The following is a 19,965-nucleotide window of genomic DNA, read 5'->3' as shown; positions in this document are numbered from 1 at the left end:
AAGATATTTGTAGGTAGAGTGTCACGACCGGGGAAGTCAGGGCGAGAGGACAAAGACAGCGATCAGGTGCTCGCTGGGCAGAAGGAGAGGAAAGCCCTCGCGAACGAAGCGTGGTCGGAGATTGGAAGCAAGTTAGGGAGCCGAGACGGGGCTTCGTCAAAGATTGGAACAAGTCAGGCAGCCAGGACGGGAGAACGTAGCGTGGTCGGAGATCGGGACAAGTCGGACAGCTGGGGCAGGAGAACAGAGCGTGATCGGAGATCGGAACCAGTCGGGTAGCCGGGACGGGAGAACAAAGCGTGGTCGCAGACCGGAAGCAAGTCGGGCAGCCGGATCGAGCGGGAAGCTAGGGATTGATACAGAAAACGGAATCAGGTAGGACACGGGTAGCCGGGACAGGAGTACAGACCTTGGATAGATACAGGAAACGGAATCGGGCAGGATACGGGTAGCCGGGACAGGAGAACGGAGCTTGGATCTGCGAATTGTAGCGGATGCCTTGACTCCAAATGTTGCATGAGATAGGTTGTTTTAGCTTTTTTCACTGGCACCTTCGTAAAACAAAGTTTGCAGACCACTTCTTTTGTATTTTCGGGCTTACCGCTGTTGCTCAGTATTAACCCAAAATGTGTCCAAAACACTGAATTGGTGCGAGGTTTTGTAACTAAAAATTGTGCCTCCATGATGACTATGATTTTGTCTGCGTCTCTACACGCTGGAATCATTTCCTTGACATTTCAGTCAAAGGTGGTCACAAAGTGAGGTAGAATGAAAGAAAAAACTAATCACAAATGGGAAAAATATTCGCGATTAGACGAATATGGGGCGGCACAGCAGCTGAGTGGTTCGCACATCTGCCTAACAATTTTGAGGTCATGGGTTCAAATCCATCTACCAGCCTTCCTGTGCAGAGTTTGCATGTTCTCACTCTGCTTGTGTGGGTTTCCTCCGGGCACTCTGGTTCCTCCCACATTCCAAAAACATGCATATCAGGTTAATCGGGGGATTCAAATTGTCCTTAGGTGTGAATGAGCAAGTGATTTGTCTGTATCTGTGTGCAACCAGTTCAGGTGGTCCCCTGCCCACTGCCTGAAGATAACTGGGATGGGCTCCAGTACCCTGGCGACCCTATTGAGGATAAGCAGTACAGATAATGAATAGATGTCTGGACAAATCTGTCATATTCGAGACAGCCAGACTCGAAGACAGGCAGACACGTACCTACGTGGAGGGGATTTAAGTAACGGGTTCAATGTAGCGGAGTAAGAGTACAATATTGTCTTCACAAATTTACTCAGGTAAAATTAAAAAGTATGGTTATTTAAAGATACTCCTAGAAGTACAAAAAGTTCCAAAACATACACAAGTAAATGTAATTGGGTAAATGTACTGGTTTCTGTCACAAAGATTTGAAGTCACGGCAAAGTAGGAACTGTCGCTGAGGAATACTCGCAAAAGTTTGTCTTAATAACTTTAACTGTGTTTTTACTCCCTGGTGATCAAGAAGGATTCTCTGTAAATGGCATGCGACACTTTGGTGAGGAGACAGGTGAAGAGTTTTTGAAGATAAGACGCGGCGAAACGTCGGCCGCTGTCACTCAAACGGACGTTTTTTCGCCTGCTGGTCTGCTCGGAAACACTCGTGTCTCATTTTGCTCAATGATCAAACTCCTCGTGTGAAAAATAGAAACAAAATGTCCAATTTCCCTCGGCGTTTACGTGTCTTTCAGCGGCAAAAGCGAGACACCTGTCTGGTGGATTCTGTCAACTCGTGCGGTTGATCAGACGGACGTGGGACGAAGTCATCTGAAGTAAAGAATTAGCATTAATTCTGGACTATAGAGCGCAGCTGTTTAAAAGCCACAAACATAAGAACGGAACTCAATTTTTCTTTGTGCATAACCGCACTGGATTTTAACTTAACCAAACCACAATATTTGCTTCTCAATTTTTTGCCCAGCCTTTTGCAAAGAACACAAATAAAAAAGGACATTAAATAAATGAAAGAAGGGAATAAGGGAATAAGGGAAAACATTAAGGTAAAAAGAACATAGGGAAAATGGAAAAAAGGAAAGGAAGAAAAATGAAAAAAAAAGAGGGAGGGAAGAAAAAAAAGATGGAAAAATTTGAAAGAAAGATAAATGGACTGCATTTATATAGCACTTTACCAGTCTCTGAGGACCTCCAGAGCACTTCACAGTACACTTTACACCTTTCCCATTCTCACACACTCACACACCGATAGCAAAGTCAGTCATACAAGTCAGGCATATTGGAGTCATTACTGGTTCAGCGTCTTGTCCAAGGACACTCTGACATTTAACTAAATGGAGCCGGGAATCAAACCTGCAGCCTATTTGGTCCCCGGACCGCACTTCCTCCTGAGCTACTGCCGCCCCAGAGTAGAATAAAAGAGAAAAGAAAATAGAAGATAAAACGCATGAAAAAAAGAGAATAAAAAAGAGAACAAAAAGGAAAAATAATAAATGCAAGAAAAAAACTTGAAAAGATAAAGAGAAGGAAATGGAAAGAAAGAAGACAAAAGAAAAAAAAGATGAAAAAACAGAAAAAGGAGCACAAAGGAAAGAAAAGTTTAAAAAGTAATAGAAAACAAAGAGAAAAGAAAAAAACAAAAAAGGTTTTCAACCTATGGGGTAGCAAAAGCACCAAGTACCAACAAGATGAAAGCTATGTGAAAATAAATGACGAGCATTTTTCTTTACAGCCCAAATGTATAATATTTGACCACTAGATGGCACTGTATTTTCTGGTGCAAGCGAGGGCCAGTGGCACAGCGTGGCGGCATCCCACCGGACAAACATGGGCATTCCAATTTGTCAACGAAATTCAAATTTCTCGACCTATGATTTTTCTTTATAAATATTAACATTGGTATCATAGTTCAATATTTTTTTACCCAGTATTCAGATCAATTTCTTTTTTTTTTTTTTTTACTGAATAAACGTTTTTCGTACCATTAGGAGCCACTGAAAATCGCACACTGTTCTTTTAAAAAAATTATCTGCTAGGTCATGTCGTTTTGCTTATTTTTTCGTCCATCCATCCATTCTTATCCTCAGTGGGGTCTCGGGGGTGCTGGAGACCATACCAGCTATTTTTGGGCAGTGGGCAGGGGACACCCTGAACTGGTTGCCAGCCAGTTGCAGGGTGCACAGGGACAGACAACTCACTCGCTCATTCACATCTCGGGACAATTTGGACCGGCCAATTAACTTGACATGCATGTTATAGGAACGTGGGAGAACATTCAAACTCCACACGGGGAGGCTGTGGTAGCTGGACTTGAACCCTGAACCTCTGGACCGTGGGGCTGCACGCAAACCACCCAGCCGCCCTAAATTTTCCAGCCAAGATAAAATGAATTATTTTTCTACCACTTGGAAATGCTAAATAAAACACACTGTCCCTTTAAACATTCCTATTAAGGCTGGGACCATGTGCCATAATCCCACTGGTTGCAATTGAAACGATTTTAAGACCCCTGGCTTTAAAGGTAGCAAAAAAGTAGTCCAGAATTTACGGTAAGTATGCAAAAAAATAAAACTTCCCGTGTAACCATTTTTCAAAATAAAGCGAGTTAGATAAGCGTGAAAGAAGGAAGATGAAGTCCCTGAATATTTGATGCAGACGGAAGATAGTTCAGTCCAGTGGAACGAGCCGCCATCGGAATCCGGTCGCTCATCCGGAAAAGATTCACTAATGTGAAAATGACGACCACTGAGTAGTCTTTAGCCCCCTCCTTTTGTCTGTGAAGCGTAAGTTCGATGCCGAGATTCCAAAAAGCTTTGAATTGTTGTTGGGCTTCGTGTTCAGTACGCGTTTCAGAGCGTTACTTTGAAAAAAAGTCAGTTGTTATCGTGACTTATCTCTTCTTCCAAAAAGGAACTGGGTTAGTAACTGAGTTACTCTATAGAAAAAGTAAAGAGGTACTATTTCCGTTGTTGAAACGATTCAGTTGAATAGGCTTGCTGTCATGCACTTTCTGAACAAAATTCAACATATGACCTATTATTTTCTATTATTGATGTTTTGTGTATTGTTCCCTAATGCTAAATCTGTCCTGGAAGGGGGATTACCACTTGTGAGGCTCCTTCTCAAGGTTTCTTATTTCCTCATGCTGAGGTTTTGAGTTTTTTCTTGCCCGCATGTTGGTTTAAGATCAGGGGATGGTGGAATTGTAACCTTTGCAGTGCTTTGAGATATTTTGTGATTAAGGGCTATACAACAAATTCTGACTTGACTTGATAAGAACAGACAGGTAGTTGTTTTATGGAACCTTGTCATATTTATTGCACTTCACCAGCAATATATATATGCTACACTTGAAATGCAACAAAAATAAAATGTAAGCATCCATTATCCTTCCATTATCTGCACGGCTTATCCTCATGAGGGTTACGGGAGTGCTGAAGCCCATCCCAGCTATCGTGGAGTGGGCAGGGGACACCCTGAACTGGTTGCCAGTCAGAAAACCCACGCAAACACGTGGAGAACATTCAAACTCCGCACAGGAAGGCTGGTAGCTGGATTTGATCCCATGACCTCAGAATGTCACGGTTGCCATGGCGCCCAATTGGCCCCACCTGTGTGGCGCCAGCTGCAGCTTGTTGTCAGATTGGCTCCCTGTCAGTATTCAAACTCTGTCCTGTCAGTCCCCTTTCGTCAGTCCGTCTGTAAATCTCTGTTTTTACACGGCAAGCCCTTTTTCGCCTGTCCCGTTTTTTTGCTCCTGTTTGTCTCCCGCTACGATCTGTTTTGATCTGGACCACGTCTACTCTCCCGTCCCGAATTATGACCTGTTTTGATCTCGACCACGTATATCCTTCCGTCTCCATTAACGATCGTTTTTTTTTTTTATCGAAAACGTCTACTCTACACTCCTGGCTTCCGACTTGTTTCTGATCCCGACCACGTTCTTGCTCTTCTACTGACCTGTTTTTTTCCGTTCCCGACACCGCCAACGTTTACCACGGAAGTCCCACTTCCGCGTTGGTAGCGACCTGCTTCCCGCGTCCAGCTATCCCCGGATCGTGGGCGCCTGCCTTTCTTCTAAGAAATGTTACGCGAGTGGGTCCTGTTTCTGTTCTGGTCCTGACACAGAATTGTGCAGCGGACGTGCTTAACACTCAGCCGCCGTGCCGCCCAAACAGTAGACAATATAATGAAATCACAATCAGCATCTACATCCTCAGTGACGGTTTAAAGCGCTATATAAATGAAGTAAATTTCCCACTTACAGAAACACACACACAAACCGTTCTTAAACACGGGCAAAACGCTCATAAACATGCACTAAAACATACGTAAACACACAAAATGTATGTACGTACGTACACACAAAAACTTGGTTTTCGCGGATCCTTGAAAATAAGGCTTTAACCGGCATTAAAATGTCTTTAAACCAATTTTCGAAAGTCTTAACAATTTCAACACATTTAGTCATATTTATCAATTGTCCACATTCAGGGAAAACTAATATTTTTTCCTAAGCATGTGTTTTTATGTTGCTAAAAATCACAAGGGAAAATACAAACTACAGAGACTAAAAGGGACCAAAGTGCAGTTTTCCCCTATTTTTTTCATACCAAGATTTTGGTGAATCACTGAGAAAAAAATTAAAAATAAAAATGAGCCAAAAAATATAGGGACAACAGAAAATGAATGAAAGCGGAAAGGAAAAACAGGAAATGAAAAGCGAAAAAGAAAAACACTCAAGACGAAAAAGCGAAAAAAAGAATAAAAAGTGATAAAAGCCAAAAATAGAAAGGAAAAAGAACAAAATAGAAAATTATGGAAAAAAGAAGAAAGTACAAATTAAAAATAAAAAAGAAAGACAAAAATAGACTGTAAAAGAAAAAAGGTAGATAAGCAAAAAACAAGAATAGTCATAAAAAAGTAAAACGAAAGAAAACAGGAGAAAAACGCATTTTTTTGTACCCATAGCACCAAAATGGCCGACAAATACGTCAGGTCCCTAGTGGTGATCCTCATCTTATATCAGATAAATACAAGGAGTATTTAAAAATACCGTGTCCTTGTTCCTTTTGTTTTGAATATTAACATATGATAACTGCCTAGTTATTGAGAGCATAAAACTCTGACCAAGCTCAAAGAGACATTTTAATCGTGTTTAAATGTTAGCATGTGCTTTAGTTTGTTGAAAAGGCTAAAATTATTAAATTAAACCCAGTGGGTCGGTAACACCCGCACTCGACAAGGAACTGTATATAATCCAATCAATCCCTCCAAATAACAACATACAGAAACGAATCTATGTGTGCACCTTTTTATTTCCTCAGAGGGAAAAAAATGCACCTTTAATAACACCGCCGCTATTGAAACAGGACTTTTACAAGTTCCCTCTTGTTTTTTTGCCCTTCCTTCTTTATTTCCAGGTGCAAGTGTAACCTCCACGCCTCCCAGTGCCTGCTGCAGGATGGCAACCTGCAGTGCCAGTGTGAGCACAACACAACAGGCCAGGACTGCCAGCGCTGCAAGAAAGGCTTCAAGGCCAAGTCCTGGAAGGCGGGCTCATATCTCCCAACACCCAACGGAACGCCCAACACCTGTAAGTACCGCACAAAGCGGGAAGGTGTCTGTCCCTGTGTTCGTTTACGATGGCTGTTCCACTAAATAGTAAATGGTCTGCATACATAGAGTGCTTTGAAAGACTCCGCAAAGCGCTTTACAATGTGCTTCACACTTACCCATTCACACACATGCTCACACACCGATAGCCAGAGGCATTCATGCAAGGACTCGGAGGAGGGGGGGAATCGAAGCTGCCTCCTTTCGGTCTCAAAACGAGCTACTGCCATATACTATGTAAAATACAAATTGAGACATAAAATAAGACAACTCCGACAGTTGAATATGAAGACCAGTGGCGGTTCTACGCTAAACTACTCCCTGGGAAGGACCTCCTTCAAGGGCTCCCCCAGACCCCCTTCTCCACCCCAAAATTGCCAAGACACATATTCAACATGAATTGAAGAGGTAGATATATTTGTCAATTTCACAAATGCTTGAATAAAAAATACAAATACACTATATACACAAAAATGTCAAACATAAAAAAATAAGAATAAGAAAGACAGAAAGAAAGAAAGAAACAAAGAAAGAAAGAAAGAGAAAAAAAGAAAAAAAGAAAGAAAGAAAAACTGAAATTAAACAAAAAGAAGGAAGGAAAAAAGGTAGAAAATAAGTGATGACAACTTGTTGCAGGACATTCATCAGTTCCACTGGAAAAAGAACATAAGGAAAGATACAGAGAACGGTGGGAAGAAAGGAAGGGAGGAAATAAAGAAAAAAAGAAGAAAGAAAGAAAAACTGAAATAAAACGGAAATAATGAAGGAAGAAAGATAAGAAAGGAAGGAAGTGATGACAACTTGTTGCCAGACACTCACCAGTTCCACTAGAAGAAGAAAGGGAGGAAAGAAAGAAAGAAAGAAAAAAGAAGAAAAAAAAGAAAGAAAAATAGGCAGGATAGAAAGAAGGAAGGAGAAGGTAGGAAGGAAAAAAGTCAGCAAAAAGAAAGAAAAACTGAAATAAAACAGAGGGAAGGAAAGAAGAGAGTAAAGAATGAAGAAAGGAAGGAAGGAAGCCAGGAAGGAAGAAATGATAGAAGGAACATGAAAGAAGGACAAAAAAAGAAACAAAAGCTGAAATAAAACAGAGGGAAGGAAAGAAGAAAGTGAGGAATGAAGGAAGGAAAGAAGGGAATAAGGAAGGAAGGAAGGAAGGAAGGAAGGGAGAAACAAGAAAAAAGACATAAAAAAGAAATAAAAACTGAAATAAAACAGAGGGAAGAAAAGAAGGAAGGAAGGAAGAAAGGAAGGACAGAATTTTCAAGGTGAGTTTGGACATAGCTCACCGAGTTTGCCTCACTTCAGAAGACGAGAGTGCGCGTGGGAGCAACTCCTGGCGGAAAAAGCCACCAGCTACAACATCTAACCCTGATAAAATAATCATCCCGGGCGCCGTCTCCCCAGTTTTGTCCTTCCAAAATAACGCCGAAAATCTGCCCAGAAAGAGACACGCACAGCCAGTTACACAACAGACAAAAGGGCCGATCGTCTGCCCCATTTCCACTCCTCCACCTGCCGCTAATGCTACCGACATGCGCACTAGCGCTTTAGCACCCGCAGATCTCGTTAGTCCAATTGAAAAATTCCAATGGTTTCCAAACGCAACACACCAAAGAGCGACAATATTCGGTACAGTGCTGAGATCACGTTTTCATATGATAAGTTTCACGTTTTATTCACTTTGCGGTGTCTTATCAACCGGATTCGCACAGGGGCTTGACATCCTTGAAAATGCTTGAATTTTAATGTTGTCTTTTCATTGTTTGAAAATTGCATCAAAAAATGCTTGAATAATAAAGAGGAAGAAAGAAAGAAAGAAAGAAAGAAAGAAAGAAAGAAAGGAAGAAAGAAAGGAAGAAAGAAAGTGGAGTGCTTGTAAAATTTTAAATCGTTGCCATGTTTCTCAACAAGTCTGCTTAAAAATACCAACAATACTTCTCTCTGGTGGCTTCGCTTTTCCGTTGCATTTCTCATTCCCTCGTGACAAACTGCAGCTGTTATTAGTTTGTATGGTATTGTCACTGCTGCGATCCGGGTTCGCTTCTATTGCATACAATTTGGTGCGAATCTTGTCAGCGATATTTTTTGACTGATCGATTATTGCTCATATACGGGAATATACCACCGTAATACCTAGTGTACAACGCACACCTAAATTTTGAGGTCCTTTGTGGTTCGAAAGAAACTCAGTACCCAGTACCAAACGACTTGCTCACCTCTGACCTAGGAATAAGAAGAGGGAATAATCAGAAATAGTATACGCAGTCTGTTTATATACATATAGCAGAGTATAAGTCATCTAGGCTGCAAAAAATAATTCTTGTTTTGTTGGCATATAAATGTTCCTTGCTTTAAAGAGTTTTATCACCTTGTGAACCACTCGACCATTTGTCTGAGAAGAGAAGCTGCTGCATTGGCCTGTTTATTTTTCTCTGTCCTGTTTCATGTTTCATGTTTCTTATCTTACATTGGTCTGTTTGATATTTGATGATATCGTTTGGCGGTTAAACTCTCCTCCCACATCGACCCTGTGACTCAACTGTTTGCAATAAAATACGGAAGCTGTTGCAGTTCTGTTTAAATGTAAATCGCACTTTGACTGGGAAGCATCTCATGAGAACTGGTGTGGCTTGTCTTTCTTATTTTGTGTTTTGTTCAGAGATATAAGGTAATAGACCTAATAGAAGTGCACCCTTGATTTGAGGGACCAAAGCCAAAGTAAAGCTGAAGGTGCGTACTTTAGCCGAAACGCTCACTTCAGCACCAAAGTACGTAGGGCACCGAAGTAAAGCTTCAGGTTTACTTGGGCAGAGTCCCTCAAATCCAGTTAATCAGTCCAATTCGGGTGGGTTTGGGATTACATACCCGCGGGCCGGGGCAGGTCGGACTAGATTTTTTTGAGGCCTGATCTTACCTCTACAACAGGTTCTAATCCAGTTCTTCTCCTGTTCTTCTTTCAGGTACAATTGCTGGTTCTCCCTCCGGTTCTAGTAAGTAATAATGGCAAGCACAGAAGATTCTTGTCTTCTTTTGCAACGTTTTCCGAGTTTGAACGCCGAACGTAACGCTCTTGACACTCCTACCCCTGCAGTCACTCGCTTTGCTTTCCCTTGCATGTCCTCTCTCTCGCTCACTTTCCATCACCGCTTCATTATTAATAGGCCATGTCCTTTCATCGCCGTGCATCACACAAACCTGCTCAGGAGGAATTCTTCCACAGTTATTCAGAATACAGACGTTGACGGACAAAATAAAAGAGGAATCCGGCGTAGACAGCTGGGAAAGTGGGTGGTGGGGTTGGGGGTAATAAAAAAAAAAGAACAAACGAAAGAAAGGGGATGCCGGCATATGTGTGTGATTCCGGGTGAAGGGCTTGGGGGAGGTGAGAATAAAAAGGGAAGTGATTAGGGATTCTCTCTGTGGAGAGTCTTTCAGGCTAGCAGCTCTTCCACACAAGCCGGCGTCAAAGTGGCGACATTGACTCGGGCTTTTATGCACGTGGCCCCTTTTTCACACTGTATAAAAGGCACCCAAGTGGAATGGGCGGAACCGGTCCATCTACGGAAATTTTGCGTTTTCAGAGGTATAGCAAATGGGTGTCACCGACTCCCTAGACCAAGGTTCACCAACCTTTTTCAAGCTGAGAGCTACTTTTCGTTAATATTTAGCGCGAATGACACCCAGTTTGATATGCATTTCTAAAAAAAGAACTTATAATTACTATTATTATATTATTACTATGTTGCTACTATGTTATTACACGTAGCTGTAGCAGTGTTAGAAACAAAAAGTAACTCTCAGCTAGAAAAAGGTTGAATTCGTACAGGTGTTGGAAATCCTTTAATTTATATGTTGTGTTTTCAAGGTTTGAAAAGCATTTTGGGTGAAGTTCTTGTAAACGCTTGAAATTTTATCAGTTTTCCTCGACAAGTCTGCTTCAAAATGACGCGAGCACTGCTCTCTGGTGGCTTCACTTTGTCATTGCATTTCTTCCCTCGTGGTATTGGTTTGTATGGCATTGTTCTTTAAAGCATCATTGTAAATTGAATCGGGAATAACTTCCTGCAACGGAAAATGTAAGTTACAGATGACATTTTTACCCAACATTTACAGAATCTGGGGAGAGATTTGTGTCAAAATCAAAAGATGTCGTGATTTACTCAAAATCTAAAACAAAAACATTTTTTGATAAATGTGAATCACAGATGTATTTGTGGCTCTTATAGTCCTGGAGATGTCCTGGAACATTGGTCCTTACAAAGTGCTTAAATTAAGTCATATTTATATATTATTAAATATTGTTACTTTGTTGTTACAAAGCCGTAGCAATGATACCTAGTAAGAAAAAGTAGCTCTCAGCTTGAAAAAGGTTTAGAGACCCCTGCTGTACACTATACAACAACATCTAGTCCTCAAATTTTACACAGTGTCTCTTTAAGCAACGGCTCAAGACAAAAACAAATCCTCTTGCTGCAAAATTCCAACCCCCACGATCCTCTACGTGAATTTTGCGTACTGTACTTGCTGAGGATTGCTTTTAAATCATTACACATCAACATTTGGGTCACACACAATCCCTGTAGATTTGTAAGCCTCCCTTGTTTTAGCTCTCGCGCGGAGAACTGAATTCATCTTCAAGCCTTCAACTACTACGCGGCAACATTGCGCCCTAAATCGGCGACTACGCGCTCGTAGAGCATATGGTGCTTTTGGGTCAGACTCCAAGATCACCTTCGGAGGTCTTTGGTGCTCCTGCGGTCTGCGTAAATGTGCTGACTAATGTTATTGTCACGGTCGCGGCCCGCTAACGTCAGTGAGCATGTTGGAGCTCGGATTAGGCTGGCACGAAAGTCTGATCCAGCCAGCTCATCTCCTATTGGACAACCTGGCAAGGGTGGTGGGGGCGGGGTCAAATCCGACAAATCCGACTCGTGTTATTACCGTAACAAAATATGACCCTGACTTTGTCATTTCAATGCACTGATTACATGTGCATGGTAACCTTCTGTTCCTTTTGATGCCACGTATCGCCAACAGAGCGGTACTGATCAATGGTACCATTGGAGCGTGGTTTCAAATCACAGTCGTTGAAGAGGAGGTTACATTCTCTCTCCAACTTTTTTCAACATTTTCCTGGAGAGGATCACGACCCTTTTTTATTTCACCTCAATGTTATGCATGGACCGACATCAAAGTACAGTGGGCATTTAGGGACATGACATCACGACTTGCCATTTGCTGATGATATTGCCGGACCGACTGGAACTTAGAGATCTGGTCAATCGCCTGGGCAAAGCATCAACCCAGTATGGAATGGAAAAACAGCACAGAAAAAAACAAAAGTAATGACCAACAATCTCCAAGGTATCACCACAAACATTACCATCAACCACAGAGAGCTAGAACCTGTCACCAAATTTGAAAATCTTGGCGCTGTTGTATCAGAAGAGGGGTTAACCAGAAATCATAGGCTGGACAACTCAAACCACAGTCACACTTGCGAGATTTAAACCCATCTGAAAGAACAAGAAAATAGCAGCAAAATCAAAGAACAGACTAATTCAAGCGCTGGGTATTTCCATCTTACTCTACGCATGTGAGACATAGACTCTCACAATAAAGCTGGAAAGGAAAATCCAGGCCATGAAGAAACGAAGCTACAGAAAACTTCAAACTTTTCGTTTTTCTTGAAATACAAAAAGGACGGGAAAAGAAAGAAATAGAGAAAAACAAAGGGGAAAAATGAAAAAGAACAGAAAAAACAGGAGAAAATGAAAAGAAAGGAATAAGAAAAAAACGGAATAAAAAAGAAAATACAAAAATACAAAACACACAAAGAGACAAAAGAACAAACAAAAAAGGACAAAAAAAATAAATAATTTGAAAAAATGGATGAAAAGAAGAAGGGTATAAAAGGAAAGGAGAAGAATCAATAAATAATAGAAAAAGAAAAAAAAAGGGAAATGAAAAGATGTGGGGAAAATACATTTCGTTTGTTGGTAGCAAGATGGCCTACAACAAGTGTCATGTCAGATGAATACAAATGTCTCCATCTATGAGTATTTAAAAAAATGCACATGTATTTAAAATCTTTTAAGAATATTTTTTGCCCCTAATAATACACTCTGTCCTTTCAAACTATCAGGCAGGTGCTGCGTTTTTAGGGAGATAGACCCATGTGGGGGAAACAGTACTGAGGCAGGGGTGCTCAAAACAAGGATGGTATTTTTTAACAAAACCAGGACCAAAGTAGCAAACAAACAAGTGGCACAAAGCAACAAACAAAATGCCCAAACAAGAGACCGGAAACAAAAAACAAACCTGATAAAGAGAAAATGGAAAACACAAGGAATAAAGTAACAAACCAACTGTCCAAACAAGAAACCAGAAACTTAGGAAAGACAGACCTGGCATGGCAGTGAATTAAAATGACCCAATCGACAAGCGCTCTCCAGAATATCCTTAAAAAGAGTGAAGATAATTAGGGACAGAGATGTCAATATTGGACACACCTGACCCCAACAGCGGGGCCCTTAAACTATGATCGAGGGCCAGAATTGGCTCCTGAGCTGCGAGTTTGAGATTTCTGTTCTATGGGTTTTTACATCAGGACGGTAAAAAGCCCACTAGTATTTTTTGACCAAGCCAATGTTGAGTTTGAACATGTTTTTCCAATATATACCAAAACTCAAAGCACCTCTGTTAGAGCGCAATGATGGAGAGCATGCCTGGAAAATGGTGCGATGAATTAAAACGCCGTCCATTAAAACGGAGACGATAAGCGGCGAACGGCAGAATGGCAATGTCTTCATTACTTCATTCAAATCAGCCGCGCCTTAATAAGACATGAAGATGCCGCGAGTGACACGTGGCGTTAGGCCCGTGATGCCCAGCTTTTGCTAAATGATCTTATTATATGCAAATGCACTTCTAGTTGAGGTGGAAGTGTACGAGCGAGAAGAAAAGGACATGAACTCACAAGCTTGTGTGTTCACTTAAGGTTGTGCATTTGTGCGTCTATCGCCAGACGTTCCATCTGCATCGGCAGACAGGCAGGCACCCGTCAAATGAAGAAATCCGCTTTCATTCCCACAACCCATTTAAGAAAATACAATATACAGGAGGTCTTTCTATGCCTTTTCTACTCTGCTTGGAATACTATGGGTGAGGAGGAGGAGACTATGCCAATTTTGGGGACAAATAGAGAAAGACTAAAACTTTCAGTGTAGAGGTAAGATCGGGTCTAAAAAATTAAGCCGACATGACCCGAGTCACGGGTATACAAACCCGAACCCGCACAAACCCGACGGATTAACTTGATTTAACGAGCCCGAAATAAACCCGTAGCTTTAATTTACCGCCAAAGTAAACTGTCACAGGCCAGAAACGGAGACAGGACCCAGTAGCGTTCGTTGATAAAGAAAGCAGGGCTTGCTTCCACGATCCGAGAATCGACGTAGACCGGTTGCAGGTGGCGGGAACGCGGAAGTGGCACTTCCGTGTCGAGCGAGGATAATCGTAGACTGAAGGGATACTGGTCACTAGCCGGGACGGGAGAGCAAGGGTGGTATCGAGTTCGGAAAAGAGATCGGCCACAGGTATCAGGCGGGAAACAGGGCAAGACAGATCGGTGGTGGGGATGGCAGATCAGGGCAGAAACGGGTCCAGAAACAGGTCGGCAACAGGTATCAGGCAGAAGAAAACAGGGCAGGAAAATGTCGGACGGAATGAGCTTGCCTAGCTGGGAGCAAAGGTTCGCAACGATCTGACGGCGTCCTCTTGAAAGCCGGGGTTTAAAAGGAGTCTCTTAGCCAATCAGCTCTCAGGGCTGTTTGCGCCAATTGGCCAGTCACAGGTGCCCTGAATCAGCAATCATGACATAAACACGAAGCTTTACTCCGGCCGTGCGTATTTCAGCGCCGAACTGTGCCTTTCAGCTTAACCACACAGCTTGGGGCCAAATCCCTCAAATCAAGTGTGCGCTGCAAGTGCAGCGCCTAAATTAATAGTTTGCTGCGAAATGCGCATCTCGGCGTGCAGCGAACTAAAGTAAAACTGAAACAAATGGCACCGAAAAGAAAAAATTCTGCAGATTACAAGCTAAAAAAAGTGATAGATTTGGCCAAAAAGGAGAAAGAAACGTTATAAAGCTTGTAGTGTATTGGCAAGAAGCAGAAATGACGGCTGACGTGAAGGAGGCGGAGGGAGGAAGCCGCGCGTCTTTAACCCTATGACTGAAGAGGAACATTTCTTTGGATTTAGTGATTTGGAGTTAAACTGAGAGTTTGGTAAGTATTTTCTTTATCTAAATAATTATTTGAGTAAAAGTAAGTCAATAGTGTGTAGTTCCTCCACAAACTGGATTAAAAAAAAAAACAGCGAGTGAGAAGCCTGACCAGCCCGACTTAATGCTTGACACTTTTAGCCCGAACCCGGCCTAAGTTTTTTGCCGGGTTCCGGTCCGGCCCAAGATCTTACCTCTATTTTACTGAGTTGTTTTGCATTCAGATCAATGGTGCTTGCCTTATTCTCTGGCTTTTTTTACACTAAGATATGTTGAATGGATTTGCAGAGATTTCTTTTTGTGGCTTTTCGTTCAGGTTTTCCGCAGATCCTTGAAAAATCTTAAAAGGCATTTATTTAATTAATCTAAAAATAAAGCCTAAATCAGTATTAAAATCTCTTTAATCCAATTTTCAAAAGTCTTCCAAATATGAACACATAAGATTTTATTTTGTTTGAACTCGTAGATTTAGTAAAAAAGTCATTTTTAATACATCATGTGTCACAGACCAGAACAAACACAGGACTCAATTGCATGCGTTTCTCAGATTCTATTGAAAAGAGAGAGTGAGAGTAAGGCTTGCTTGATTGCTTGATCCGAAGACTGGCGGAGAGCGGGATCGAGCAAGGCGGGGGTGACACTTCCGTGTCGGAAGAAGGCAGGCGGGAATGGCACGTCGTTTGACCAGGGCTGGAGATCAGAGGCGATGTCGAGTTCGTAATGGTGATCTTAGGCAGGCGGCAGGCAGAACAGGCGTAGTCAGGTTCAGAAACGGGTCGAAAAACGGGAATCAGGCTGAAAACAGGTTTTAACAGGGAACGCTCACTGAGTAAAAACACAACAGCTCGCAACGATCTGACAAAGTTTGAACTGAAGTCGGGGGTTTAAGAAGGGTGTGGCCACCAATCAGCTTGTCCGGGCTGTTGGCGCCAATCAAGCTGCCACAGGTGTTGCAAATAGGGCAATTATGACATCATGGTAAAAATCCTTCATGAATGTAGCAGAAAACTTCTTTGGAATGAGTAGTTATCTGCCAGTTTTGAAGTTTTTCGGGTAGAAATATTTGAATAAAGAAGAGGAAATCAAAAATGTGTTTTTTAAAGTCCAATTCATCAATTAATCAAGGAATTAATGGGCAGATTTATCGATTATTAAAACAATGGTTAGTTGCAGCTTTACACTGGATGCCAACATCGTCCCAATTGTGTCAAAAGCTGTTCATCTAATATTTAGCCTGCTGTTGAGTTTGAGCTGCTCTCAAACTTATAACTAATTGATGATATAGTGGTTAGGGCAAATTCACATTTGCTGTTATAACACAATTGGGTTTCACGCCCTGACACTTCCACCATCTACTTTAGTCAGCCAGTGAAACCACCACGTTTACGTTTTAGTTTTTCGATGAACTCGTGGGTGTGCAGTATGAGCGTGCGGTGAGGTTTGTATCTGCTGAGGCACAGTCAGATTTACAAATCTTCTATAAAAACTGTAGCATTGATATAAGTATTGTTAGGAATTCAATATTGAAATGTACCGTTTACCAAATCGCTCGAATTAGTTATCTGACTCCATTAACCAAACACAACCTACATTTACCTAACAATGCACGCTTGTTTCTTGATGGAAAAGATGGACAAGAGACCGGCATTTCCACACGAGGGCAGATTTAATTTCTTAAAGTATTTAAGTGAACTCCATCGAATATGGCCGAATTAGCCGAATTAGTGTCGCTCGAGTCTCTGTCAAGCCTCCTCTCTCGATCTTCTGCTTTCTCTCCTCGGACCACTTTTTTCTGCAAGCTGATGTGCCGGCTCCTCCCATGGGCGTGCCAGGAAAGCCCCCACGTGGGCTCCACCCCCTCGCCTTGATGTCTAGAAAAACTCAAAACAGCAGAGCATTTATCAAATCAATGACTGCCGTCTTCCGTCATCAGGGCCCCTTCGCGTCTAGATGCGCTGATTATCTTATCAGCCTCACGTCAGGGTGCCCTGAACTTTCACTGCTCATTGAACTTAAGCATACTCAGTGAAAATCTTCATTGCACTCAATAAATGTAACTTGTATTCAATCGTATAAAATCTTTTATAGTCAAATGTATAAAATCCTTCAGCATTATATGATATATCGTATCCTAAATGCTAACCAGGAAAGGCGTTGATAATTGGAAGAAAGCTTATATGCCTTGTGCCTTCTGGGTGTATTACTGTATCATCACACGGAAATTCCAATCCGAGCACACCAAATTTGGACAATCAACGCATCACCACCTCTATTGGTTAAATAATCATTCCATGATCCATTTATATGATGACATTCTTTGCAGATCTTACCTTGAATTATGGATTAACTCATTGACTTCCAGCGTAGTTATTTCATACTTAATTAGAAAAAATGGAGAATTGACATTTATAACCGTCAAGGGCAACAAATTAAGAACGGTCTTTAGTCTCCATTGGAATTGAATAACTTTCACAAAAATATTTAATGAATTGTTTAAAAAAAAAAAAACTAAATCACAATGAATTGCCAGGGCAGCACGGCGGCGCAGTGGTTAGCGCTTGTGCGGCACAGTTCATGTCATGGGAACCTGTCGTGGGTTCAAATCCAGCTCCAGACTTTCTGTGCGGAGTTTGTATGTTCTCCCCGTGCTTGCGTGGGTTTCCTCCGGGCACTCCGGTATCCTCCCACATTCCAAAGACATGCATTTCAGGTGAATTGGCCGGTCCAAATTGTCCCTAGGTGTGAATGAGCGAATGAGTTGTCTGTCCCTGTGTGCCCTGCGATTGGCTGGCAACCAGTTCAGGGTGTCCCCTGCCCACTGCCCGATGATTGCTGGGATGGGCTCCAGCCCCCCGCGACCCTACTGAGGATAAGCGGTACGGCTAATGAGATGAGATGAGACAATGAATTGCCATTCAGCTCAGTTCTTTATAGGCAGTCCACTTAAAGGCAAAAAGAAGTCAACAGTACCAATTTCAGGACATATTTTTGACGTTTTTCGTTCTCATGGGTTAAGTCTATGCTCTGTTCCTTCTGAATAAATAGGTAATCCCCTATTATAAAAAAAATCCATACAACGAGGGTAAAAAAAATCACTAAATGGCTTGACTTGCTGTTAGCTTGCTAATGCTATCACTAACTCTATTGTTTAAAGCTGAGGTCTGTGCCCGGTTTAAATGTTTGGTTTCACTGCCGCCCTCTGCCTTGAGGCAAGAGTATTGTGTGCCTCACTTTGCATCTGCAGATGCTCATCTCAGTAATACCTTCCATACTAATTGTAAAAATAATATTCATAATATAATAAGAAAATTCAGCAATTTTGAAAAAGAAAATACTACAATTGTGAAGTTAAATAAGAAATACCTTAAACACTGAATAAATACAACAATTTAATATATTTTTACTTTTATATCTTAATGATTAAAAGTTAGACTGAACGTCACTGGGCCTCTCCATAGTTTGGAATTTCAAGGGAACTATTTTTGCATCACTGTTCAAGTCATATAATATGGAAATATTAAAATAGAGCGCTGTGATGCCTTGTAAGGCAGAAAAGAGACATAAATTGTACGGTATTTATTCGTCTATAGAAATGACTATAAAATTGAGTTTTACCTTTTCTCAGCTCAAACTAAGGACGATTTTCTGTTTTCTCCATTCCCTAACATTTGTCTCTGGTACCGTGAATAAATAAAAGAGTGATAATCAGATTAAATAGAATGCCTTTTTATATGTCACGTATTTTACTGGTGGGGTAGTGGTTAGGATATGCCGCTCTAATCTCTGTGACACGGGTTCGATTCCCATTTGCAATTGTCGATAGCGATACTTTGCGACAAACAATACAGAAATGTACCACCGAAAAACTTTGCTTATAACGGGCACTCAAACTCTGAGTTCTTTGTGCGTTATACGCTAATAAATGCAGTTACTTCGAACAATCTCTTGCGGCACTTTCTCGACCACGCCCCTAAAAGCAAAACCATTGCAAAAAAGTACACAAATTCTTTGCATTGCAAAATGGCATCTCAATGGAACCATCTTTTTAAGAGTCCCAATGTTTCTCTGCTGGGAAAAAATACTTATATTATTGCAGCGATGGGAGCCTTGTGGAACAGCTTTGGAGTTCAGTCTTTGTCAGCAGTGTGAAATCACACTTTTCACTGTGTGAACGCTCATCATGCTGTGCATGTTTGCGTGTGTGCGTGTGCGTTTGAAGAGAGGGGGAAAAAACGATGAGGCGTTCTCTGGATAAACAATCTGAGGCAGCATCTCCTATGCTAATTCACGTTCCTGCTCAGCAGCTCCTCCGTTGCATTTACATGTCGCGTCCTCGCGTAACTGATGCGTTGGAGCTTTTAAATAAACAAATACATGAATGAATAAATAAACTTCGACCCCAATTAAAAGGGTTTGGACCTTTCTAACTCTTAAAAAGATCTGGGATCTTAAACATGGGGCTAAGAGACTTTAAGCTGCATTGTGTAAGTTGTCCCCCTCTTGTGGAAGATTGTTGTAAACTCTATCTTTGGATGCAGCGTGCACACGTCTACCCCTAAGGGCACGTTCCAGACATTTAAGTTCAAAATATCAATGTTTTTCCAGAAATCTTAATTGTTCCGTTTGACATTTTTCGACTCCTATTTTAGACTTGCTATCTGTACATGTTTAGAATAACATTTTAGAAAATTTTGGGTAAACCAAAGTATGCACACAACATGAATAACATTGAGGTGAAATAAAAAACTCAATTCATTAAAAAAAGTTACATGTCAAGTTAAATCCCAATTTTCTATGCAGCCCTTAATCACACAGTCTCAAAGGGCTGCAAAGGCCAAAATTACAAAATCCCCTGACAATATTCATTTGAATAATAAGCAAAAATACATGAATTGTCATATAAACATGAATTTATTTAAATACTCAGTTCTTGCTACCAAGGGTACCCCCCCCCCCCAAAAAAAAAAAACAGTGTGAATTGCTTGGCAAAAAAATGGTGCAGTTTGATGACTTTGAGTATTCGTGGTTTGTATTCTTTGTGGTGCTTTCGTTTTCTTTTGTGTTTGTTTTTT

At 41.4% G+C, this 19,965-nt stretch overlaps 1 protein-coding gene across 5 annotated transcripts in view; it reads left to right on the top strand.

The window, feature by feature from the left end:
* ntng2b (netrin g2b) overlaps positions 1-19,965 on the top strand; it is a 140,000-nt gene that overhangs the window by 69,167 nt on the left and 50,868 nt on the right. For all 5 annotated transcript variants that reach the window (XR_015847103.1, XR_015847104.1, XM_088320072.1 and 2 more), the window contains exons 4-5: positions 6,417-6,589; positions 9,570-9,599. Coding sequence is in view for 3 of the 5 variants with exons in the window: in XM_088320072.1 (XP_088176198.1) it covers positions 6,417-6,589; positions 9,570-9,599 (203 nt within the window). In the remaining 2 variants the exon portion in view is untranslated. The remainder of the gene's footprint in view (positions 1-6,416; positions 6,590-9,569; positions 9,600-19,965) is intronic.

This window comes from Urocampus carinirostris, chromosome 16, assembly GCF_059441175.1.
Source record: "Urocampus carinirostris isolate Australia breed hairy pipefish chromosome 16, RoL_Ucar_1.0, whole genome shotgun sequence".
Classification (NCBI taxonomy): domain Eukaryota; kingdom Metazoa; phylum Chordata; class Actinopteri; order Syngnathiformes; family Syngnathidae; genus Urocampus; species Urocampus carinirostris.
Note: the sequence above shows the minus strand (reverse complement) of the source record. Positions and strands in the feature narration are given on the sequence as shown.